Here is a 10548-nt window from a genome sequence, read left to right as displayed (position 1 = left end):
GTTGCATCGAGTCTGATGATAAGACAGAAGATCAGGAACCTTACCAGATTGATGACCCAACTCCTTCGAAAACGGTGGTTGATACCAGTGAGCCGATCACCCTTAGGTCGGCTATTATGGACGATAACATCATTGACCTGGGAATAGATGACGACACACTACAACCAAAGGACGACGATCTTTAAGAAAAGACGGGGTCGATGGCAACGAATAAGAGGAGACAAGTTCGATTATCAGGAAACTATCTCAGAAGAGAAGGATGGTGAACCAGAGGAAGAAGATGAAGAATCTGAATAGGGTTAATGTAAATGTAGTTCTATAATATGTATTATTTACCAAACTTTGAGAAGAATGTAATATAATTACCATTGTTTCAAATATTTCAACTACCATCATTCCGTATTTTTAGTTTATATGTTTGATATTTCACAATAGGTTTAAATCACTGTTTCAATTATTCATTACCAAGGTACATTATAGATGGATGGGAAAAGATTATTAAAAATAAAAAATAAAAAACACTACCGTCGGAATACATCGACGGTAACAACTAGTCAATTTTAAAAAAAAAATAAAAAAATTCTGTCAGCATTACCCTCGGATTAATCTGCCGGTAATGTTGGCGCCAGGTAAGATGGCGCGGAGACGTATGATATGGCGCCAACGTTACCGTTGGAAAATTTTTTATGGTAATGTTCAATAGATTCGGTTTTCTTACTACCCATATTCCGTCGTCAAATCCGACAGAAATTACCGTCGGACGCAAAAATCCGCCGGTATCATGTTACCGACAAGATTTTTTCCATCGGATTTTATTCCTTTTTTTGACAGTACTCAGCGTTTTTCTTATAGTTCTTTGGATATAAATATGACGAATGACTATGATAGGGTGATAACGGAACCAATTGCACCTGCAAGAAAAGATCACAATGACACTTTAGTTGTGAATGTCAAAGGTCTAGACAATCTGTATTTTGTGAGTTCACTTATTTGGTTTATTTTTTTCTTCAATTTTGTATTTAGTTGTAGACACTATTATGGAGAAATCAACAGTCGCAAAATAATAGCAATTCAAATTTGGCATTTGAAAAAGAAACTTAGATGGCCATGGGCAAGATCGAGATAACGACACTAACTTATTCGTGAGGTTTCTAGGTCTAATGGCCCGTAGAGCAATGCTGTGTCCAATTTCAATTAGCAGATGGGATAAGATGTGTATCACCCTTACTATCAGAATGTCATACTTTCGGGTGCGCCACTTTGATAGCGGGGTATTATGACGACTCTCATATATTAAATAATAAGGTATGAACCTTTACGCGTAAACCTATTGATGGTTCTACTAGAAACTTAAAAACTTTCTAACAAGAACAAACAACACATATTCACATACTTAATGTTAATTATACATTATAGTATTACATACGAAAGCATTTACAAAACGTACCCCTCTAAATAAAACTCTAACTAACAAGGTGAGGGAAAAATAAATTCTAACAACTCAACTCCTAAACATAATCTTCTATGCTCCTTTAGCTCTGCACTAAACCTTTGTACGCTGAAAGGAGTGGAAATAGGGGATAAGAACTGGGGAGTTCTTAGTAGGGTCAAGGTGTATAGTTATGTTTATTTTATTACCATAGGCAACAGCAACGAGCAATAAAATACATTTAGATTTAACAAATAAATAACACAGAAATCAAACAATCATGTAGCACACCCACAATCACAGGAAACACACTCCCAAATAAATATGCACAAACAAGTATAATGCATGTCTGTCCTATGGTTAATGAGCTCATTTGTCGGTTATATAGCCAAATCCGACATGTCCGATAGCTAATCCGGACACTGTCTCTCTGTTGCGCATTAATACCATTAGAGAAAATACGTGCCCTGTCACCATTAGAGGGATTATGTGCCCTGTCACCATTAGAGGGAATAGGTGTCCTGTCACCCTTACAACCAGAGAGAAAATGCAGACATACTCATCATCAATCATCTTCATTTATCCTATTCATTCAATTTCATAATGTAAACTCAGTTTTCATCATTCTCCTTCCTCATCCCTTTCCCGGAGCAAATAGACAACACCACTGTATCTTACCCGGTAATTCAAATCTTAAATATCCACTTTGTGACATTCTCCAAAAACCTTCAAAACCATTTCACTTAAAACCAATTTTTCTTTCCAAACTCAACTCTTCTTTCAAAAGACAAAAGAATAATCATTTATTAGTTAAATCTCTCGGCAAGGCCTCTAGAATTTTAGGGGAGTGACAACTAATCTCATTTCAAAATCAAATCATTTAAACTCAAACATAATTCATTATTTTCTTAAATAAATCAAAATCAAATAATATAATTCTTCAATCCAAATTAACCAAAATAAAACTTCTCAAAATTTTTCTAAAAGTTTCGGCAGCGCCTCTCCTAAAACTCGGATCTTGTCACCCTTCTCGGTCCCATCCAACCCATTTCCAACAGCAAAATCATTTACAAAATCGAACCAATCCTAACATTAAATCTCTTTCAAAATCAAACCAACTCAAAATCCAATCGCTTCCAAAATCAAATCATTTTCTTTAATAATTCAAAATCAGCTAATATAATTCTTAAAACTTTTAAAAATTCATTTTAACCCCCAAATTTTTTAAAAATTACACTTTAATCACTAAACTTTTGAAAATTCTATTTTAACTCACAAACTTTTTTTTATTTAACTTCCAACCCCAAAAATCTTTCTTAATTATATTTTAGCCACAAAATAGTCAAAACATGAAGGTTTTATATTTTTCAAATAACCAAATCAAATTCATCAAAAGTTCATCAAAATTACTTGATTTTTAACTAGTTTTTCAACGATTTCGGTAACTGATTTTTCACAACTTTTAATTTAATCTCGCGGTCATCAAACCTCATCAAATTTATCTCGAAATACCACATCAAAACAGCCCCAAAATAATAAAAACACCCCAACTGGCTGTTCATACATAGCCGAACCAAAATCTCAAGCAAACAACAATAATTCAACAAAAAATCAACATAAACTTAATCAAATTCAAACAATAATCAATCAAACAAACATTCACTTATCAAATTTATAATTAATTATTATAAAATTATCAAACTTTACCTCCATGCAGAAATCACAACAACAGAAGCTTCAGGGAAGGTTTCTGAACGAGAAATTGAAGAAGAAAACGTCAAAATTGGCTACTCCACCTCCGAGGCTCCCTCGGCCGAACTTTGCATGGAGGGACAACAGCTCTACCATTAATTTCTCTCTGACAAAAGTGACGTCAACATGAGAAGAGGAAGATACGAACACTTTGAACGGATTAATTTTTTTATTGGAGTTACGGATCTCAAAAAATCAAGTTCAAAAGTTCATGGCATTCATGGAAGCACGTTCTTTTCTGATTTTCTCTCTCTCGGGTTCTCTTTCTTTTTCCTTCAAAAATGGATCATGCGGCTGAAGGATGATGACTAATTAGTGATGGTAACGAGGTGTCAAGGCATTAAATGAAGGGGGTTGAGTGTCACGGCATTAAGCTGCTCAGTCAACGGTTCATGTTATAAATAGGAGTACTATGAAAATTGAAAATTAAACGGATAACTATGAAAATTGAATATATTAAAACACAAGTAATTATATATATGAGTTACTAATATAAATGACATTAGTAACATAATGATTATAAGAATAAAAGATATACGATGAAGCGTTAGCAAAGCTAAGTTCACCGAAGAGTACCGACATTTACTCATATCGATGAATATCGAGCTTGATAATAATATTATTAACTAAACTCTATTTTTAAATTAGAAATATCAATTACTCAAATTAATATATATATAATTTTCATTACTTATAAACTATTAGAAGTATAATTTTAATTATGTAAAATATTTTATCATAGCAAAAACTTATATAAGAATATGAATTTAATTGAATTTAAATAGTTATAAAATTAATTTAATTACTTTTAATAAAATAATTTTTGAAAATAAGGAACTCCAATTAATAAAATAAATTATAACTTATTTATATTTAGATTTTAAAAAATGTGGATCGTTACAAGATGTCTGAAGATGACACAAAAAATAGTAGAACTACATTGAAGTAAGAATATATACTTTAGATATTTCAATATTTTCTTTTCATATTAAATTGGTCATTGATGGTAGTTTTAAGTTGTTAGTACGCTACTTGTTTGTAGTACTATATCTGCCTATGTTTGTTTCCTCCTATGTTTGTATACACTAATCTATTTTTTTTTTTTTTTGTATAGGAGCAAATATTAGAATATTTGCCTGAAGATCAAGAGCATATTGCAGTTGAAGGAGTTCTTTCTAAAGTGTTGGCTCATCCGAATGATACAATTGAAAAGGTCTTTGGTGCTAATAATGTAGGGTGTGTGCATGATTTTAGTAGTATTGTATATTCGGTAGGATTTGATAAATCTAAACATGTGTTTTGAGTTTGCAACTGGTGGAGTCTCCAACATATCTCAGCAACATATGATATATTTAGAAAAGTGGGTTGAAAATTAAAAAAAAAAAAGGGCAGATGAATATGAAGAAACCAAAATTCAGTTAGTAGTTCTGTATAAATTTTTGTTATCAAAATATGATGAAGTGTCTACTCTATTCAGTGACATGCCACACATTTAATTGGTGTATTTGATAAGTATTAGTTGAAAATTTAGGTAGATTTACTTTAGAAGACGTTAGAGTTTCTTTTATTTCTTATTATATAGAAAAAAAATATAGAAATTTAGACTTGAATTGTTATTATTATTTTATTTATATAAATAATAAATTTTAATTATTATGTCTTTCTTTTTCAATGCAATAAATGTCCAATTTGTGTATTTCAAAACTAAATTTGTTATTAATGTTATATATAAATATAATTTTAATATATTAAAACGGTTGAATTAGCCACAATCAAATTACGATAAAAGCTACAAATTCTAAAAAAAAAAAAAAATCAAAGTTAGTTACGAAAAAATCTAATTAATTAGTACAAATTAGCTACGGATGGCACGTAGAAAAATCAGAATTAGTCACGGAAATAATATGGCTAAATAATTCGATAGTAGCCACGAAAAAATAACGGCTAAAAAACACGACCCGCATAAATTAGCTACGAATAAAATGCGGTAAAATTATAATTTTTATTTGATTATTTTTATTTAACCATAGTATTAAGTGTGGAAAATAATGTATAAATTATGACTCTTCAAAAGTTTCTACAGTATTTAAAATTGTGACTTATAACACTAAAATTATGACAAACTGAGAATACAATCTTTTTATTAGCCATGAATATTTTTTGGTGACCAATATTTAATTGTACAGTTTTTATGGACTTTAGTCACGTTTTTTTTTCTATAGGTAAACCCTTTGTTTTTTTGTAGCTCTTATGAAAAGAATGAAAAAGAAAAGTAGTGAATTGGAAGTTTTTTGTTGAGAAAGAAAAGGGTTGAGAGGAAGAAAGGGGAAAAAAACCGTATATTAATAATTATTGGCTGATTTTAAAAAAAATATTGGTTAACATAATTTGGTTCCAAAATTTTCTCATTTTTTATATGACTATTTTTATTATTATCAAAATTTTAATTTATTATGGAACGAAAGAAAAGTAGTGAATTGGAATTTTTATTGTTGTTATTTTTATTTAATTTATAAATTAAAATATATTATTTTGATGATGGTGTGTGTTCAAAAATAAAATGAAAAATTCTAAAATTTATCAAAACTTTCTAAAAAGTAAAAACTGCATGTGTGAAGTAAATAATTTGCAATTTAGTTTAAAAATTTTGTCATCTTTTCTAAAAATTATACTATAACATTTGAAAAGTATTAAGAAAATGTGTCTTTTTAAGGAGCCAATGATTTATTTATATAATGTGTATAATAGACTATATGAGTTACAAAATGAACATTATCCATAATATTTAGAATAAGATATTAGAGATAAAGTCATTCATTTCAAAAGGATAAATTCTAATACTATATCATGAAACCACTCATCTAAAAAACTTATGTTAATAAAAAAAATAATACTAATAATTATATTTTTAATACTCCTTAAACCTCTATTGACTTTCCATACTTTTCCTAAGAAAATTACTCACGCTCATTCTCAGGTCTTGAATTGTAAATAGAAAACTTTTGAATAATAACGGTTTGGAAACCCTTACCTTTTTCCTTCCGCCGCCATCCTCGTCTCCGGCGCCGTTTGATTATCTGCCACCACGACCTCAGTTGCGCCGCCGCAAGAGCTTCGCCTCTCATCCACCACAATTGCGTAGGTTTTTTCATTAGACGCTGACTCTATTTGCTTCATTCTACTTCTTTTTTTTTTTTTCCTATTTGGCTTATGTAGTGATTGAACCTTAACTTAGCTTACTAATTAATATTGGCCGGTAGATTTATATCAAATTCTTAGTTTTTTTTTTTTTCTTTTTCCTTTTTTGGCTATTGTTTTGTTAAATTTTAAGCATAAGTTTCCAAAAGGCATTTTATTGGTACCTTTACGTAAATTAGAGTAAGAATGAATGGCATAATAGAGTGTTACTAAGATTACTAGAACCAATGGAGGTGTTTTGTTTCTATTGGTATGAGGTGAAGTATAGTTTTGAAATGAGTGTCTGGCAAACTTTTGTGATGGTTGTGCTTAATGTAGATTAAGTTCTTTTGAGTTTTGCGCTATCTTTCTTATTGATGGTAATTTTTATGATCTGGACTTCCATTTGGGATTAAATGTTTTTGACGCAACTTGAATTTTAGTGAATTCAGAGTTTGACATCGTTTTGATTCATCAGCATTATCATAGCACATAGGACATAGGTGCTGCAACTGCACTCTGCAAATGAAGTTTGCAGTGAAGAAAGCATTGAGTAGCAGTGGCGCTCGGGTGGGAGTACTCGAGGTGGGAAGCTGCCCGGCGCCAATCGAAACCCCCGCTCTTCTCCTGGCTACTCGAAAAGGCCTCCCTCACTTCATCTCCCCTGAGCTTCTCCCTTCTCTCCCATCGCCTGATTCCAACCTCCTTCAAGTTTCTCCTCTGCACTTGTAAGTTGTAGACACACTCATGTTCACAATCTTCGCATAATGCCCTCTCATTATTTTCTCTTGTCTACTTCTCTAGTTTGGAAGGACTCTCTACAACCACTATATCAAAAATAGGAGGCCTTCACCAAATGCTTGGTTTGAAACAACATGGAATTGCAGCTGTACCCAGGGATTCTATACAGTGCCTTCCTGAGTCCAAAGCAGCTACCAGACTTGGAGCTTCTTTCGAGACACCTTGTGGCCGTCTATTGGTAAATTTATTGCCACTTGGGTTTGAATATTGTCTTTATGATAGTACTGTATATCTTTCTAATTCTAAATTTTGACATGACCAGATTAAACCTAAAGATTATATTGAAATGATATCCTGCATGAAGCCAAATATATGGGCATCTTTGGCAGATGAAGTACCTGCTTGGGTCTCTGAGAAAAGGAACAAAACCTCGGTAGATAGAACTTTGAGATGGCTTGATGACTGCATTTCGTTGTATCCGGTAAAGGACAGTTTATGATTTTCCTCTCTAGCTGTGTTATGAATTCATTTCTTGTGATTGAGATAGTTGATATCTTGTCTTCCTTCTTGCTTTTTTTCTTTTCTAGCAAAAAAATTAAGACAAAGAGATAAATTCATTAATTTTGATCTCAACATTCAGGCAGCTGGATCTATCTTTGGTGCCATCGTTGGAGGCACAAGTTTGGAAGAAAGGAAGCGATGTGCAGAGGAGGTAGCTAAGCGAAATGTATCAGGTTCTTTGTTTTTCTTCAGTTTGTGTTAGCCTAAGTTGTAGAGGTATTAGGATGTTATCAATACGTTAAGTATCGTCATAGAGCAATCCATTATCTGTTCCTTAATTACTCCTCACTTCCTGGTGCTGCTATATGTAAGATGCTCCGTTAGTCCCTCTACTGTGACAAATGCATGTTATTCATTATGGAACTTAAATTATTGAAACTTAAATCTTTTTGAGATGCATAACTTACTTATGATCATTGATGCAGGCTATTGGATTGGAGGATTTGGACTTGGAGAGGGCATTGACGAGCGACCTGCTCTTTTAAGAGAAGTTATGGTAAGTGTCATTTCAGGAGTTGTTCAATAAGACCCCATTTTTTAATTGAACTTTATGTAATAGTTCAAGCTAAGTTGTGATAATTTTGACAAGTATAGACTACTGCTGAAACCGTAAAACCTGATTTTCTTGTTACTATTTTTGTGTGTGCGGATGTTTTGTAGAGATTACTATTCATGCTGGACATTTTTGAGTTTTATCTGAAATTCCTAACTAAGTAACCTTTTTCTCAGGATATCTTGCCAGATGAGAAGCCACGCTTAACATGTGGGCTTGGACTCCCAGGTACATGATTTATGTAATTAAACTCATATGTTATTGTCCTGCTTAGCTTGATGGATGTAGTTACCTCCTTGTATTTCCCAAGACATTTATTTTTTTTCTTTTCAGTCTATCATCTTCGTATACATGCTTCTGAAGCTGAATTCCCCACTGGAATATTAGGTTCTTCATCAGTAAACCACTGTTTCTGATCTAGATTTCTTGAGTAGATACCAGTTTCCATCACAGCGATTTTTAAAACAACGAATCATTACCATTCTGTTCACTCCCTATTCTGCTAATCAATAGAACTCATCTTTGATCATATATATATATATGATTAAGTTAAAATTTTTAGCTTACCAAATTTTTATTATATTTATTTTTGAATATATACAAATTTTTTGCACATAAAAGCTTATTAGTTATTATTACCCTTACAGAGGAGATTTTGCAGGGGATTGCCGCAGGAATTGATCTGTTTGATTCAACGTAAGTAGCTATTCCACTTTCTGTTTTCTCAATATCCCAATTCCCCTGGTGTTTGGTGTCAAAGAACTAGGATGGTTTTTGTGATGATTCATAGGTACATCTATTCCCTCACACTTGGAGGATTTGCACTAACCTTTTCATTGGACAAAAGCGGGGAGCAACATAATTTACAGTCAGACCAGATTGGAAGTGACTCGACTAAAATTAACTTGAGGGCAACAGCTTACCGGTAACATGATAATTGTTACTGCCTTCTTTTCTTTTTATTATATGGTAGTGGATTACTCTATAATTTATGCAGATTTCACTATGATTATTTTTGTTTTTCTTTCTGTTTTTTGTTCTGTATTTCTGCTTCTGTTGTAAATTGACATTAAGGATTGGTTTTCCCTGAATTAGGATTTCTTGATAGTCCTATGACTTAAACCTTCTGTTTGTTTATATCAATTGTAAATTTGTAATTACGTTCTCTCATTTCATCAATATACACTATTTTGAGTTTGCTCTTCACTATATTTTCTCGGATGACCATGCATTTCAAAACATGCTTAATTGTTCTTGTTTAGCTGAATTGTTAGTAGTAGTAATCAGATTACATATTAAATGTCACTTCTTTCAACTGAGTTTTGTGCTTGCATTTTGATGCAGGAAAGATATGTCCCCCATTTTAGAAAACTGCACCTGCTATACGTGCCAAAATCATACTAAAGCATACATCAATCACCTACTCAATGTTCATGAAATGCTGGCACAGACTCTTCTAGAAATGTAAGTTTTTCTTTACTTAAAATTGTAGTTGTAATAGCACTATACAAGTATTAGTATCCTATGAGTACTAGTGGTGACAGTGTTGTATTAAATCCTGCAGACACAATACCCATCACTATTTGAGGTTCTTCCATGTAATAAGAGGAGCAATCCAAGATGGAAGCTTTGAAGAATTCCGGCAGGCGTTCTTGGAGAGCAGGCGTGAGCATTTCAAAGGAGAAGCCATTTCAACTTGAGATCATATACAAGTTAATGCAAATTTTGTTGTGAATTAATTAGTCGTGTAATTATTTGTGAAATTAAATTATAAAATGGGAATTATTGATTGCCATTGGGTGGGGAATGTTGTCCATGCATCACTTGTGGTTTTTTGTTCGAGTTAAATTACTTGCCAGTTTAGCTGTTCATTTATTAGATACACACTTGATAATACAAACTTGAAAGGGGTATATTTGATTCGCAAAAGTAACCAATTATCCACAAACTTATTACTTGATTTTACTTTCACTTTTGTGTGTTTAATTCTAATGTATGGGTAAAATTTCTCACGGTCTATTAAAATTAAATTATTAATTTATTACAATTGAATTGAATAGTTAAACATAGATTAATTTTGTTAAAACTGTTCATTTTTTCTAAAATTATACCGATGATACAATTCCAAGTAATCTATACCCCTCCCGTTTCACCACCCCCCAAAAAAAAAAATAAAAAAGATAAGAAACAAAAAAGCTAAAAGTAAAGCAATTTGTGCCATTAAATAATTACTGTTTAATATTAGATAAATACAACAAATAAAAAAAATTATATTTGGATCCTCTTTATTTTTTATATAAACTGCTATAACTTATAGAGTTTTACACAAATACAC

At 31.9% G+C, this 10548-nt stretch overlaps 1 protein-coding gene across 3 annotated transcripts; it reads left to right on the top strand.

Annotated features, from left to right (window-relative positions):
• Positions 1 to 6120: 6120 nt before the first annotated feature.
• LOC112778689 (uncharacterized) lies at positions 6121 to 10161 on the top strand. Of its 3 annotated transcripts, none has more exons than XM_025822984.3 (11): positions 6121 to 6319; positions 6837 to 7086; positions 7163 to 7337; positions 7422 to 7580; positions 7740 to 7833; positions 8086 to 8156; positions 8390 to 8441; positions 8861 to 8909; positions 9004 to 9138; positions 9558 to 9677; positions 9778 to 10161. In XM_025822984.3, the coding sequence occupies exons 2-11, from the start codon at positions 6884 to 6886 to the stop codon at positions 9911 to 9913; spliced, it is 1194 nt and encodes a 397-aa protein (XP_025678769.1). In that variant the 5' UTR covers positions 6121 to 6319; positions 6837 to 6883; the 3' UTR covers positions 9914 to 10161. The 3 variants fall into 3 exon arrangements, with proteins under 3 accessions (XP_025678769.1, XP_025678772.1, XP_025678771.1); XM_025822987.3 differs by having other exon boundaries at positions 6132 to 6319; positions 6848 to 7086; XM_025822986.3 differs by lacking the exon at positions 6121 to 6319 and adding an exon at positions 6461 to 6738.
• The last annotated feature ends 387 nt before the right edge of the window (positions 10162 to 10548 follow it).

Source organism: Arachis hypogaea, chromosome 19 (assembly GCF_003086295.3).
Source record: "Arachis hypogaea cultivar Tifrunner chromosome 19, arahy.Tifrunner.gnm2.J5K5, whole genome shotgun sequence".
NCBI classification, from domain to species: Eukaryota; Viridiplantae; Streptophyta; class Magnoliopsida; order Fabales; family Fabaceae; genus Arachis; species Arachis hypogaea.
Note: the sequence above shows the minus strand (reverse complement) of the source record. Positions and strands in the feature narration are given on the sequence as shown.

Coding starts and splice junctions, on each gene's coding strand:
- LOC112778689 (XM_025822984.3), top strand. CDS start 6,884: ATGAAGTTTGCAGTGAAGAAAGCATTGAGTAGCAGTGGCGCTCGGGTG. Junction 7,087..7,162: donor CAAGTTTCTCCTCTGCACTT/GTAAGTTGTAGA, acceptor CTACTTCTCTAG/TTTGGAAGGACTCTCTACAA. Junction 8,910..9,003: donor ATTGATCTGTTTGATTCAAC/GTAAGTAGCTAT, acceptor GATGATTCATAG/GTACATCTATTCCCTCACAC.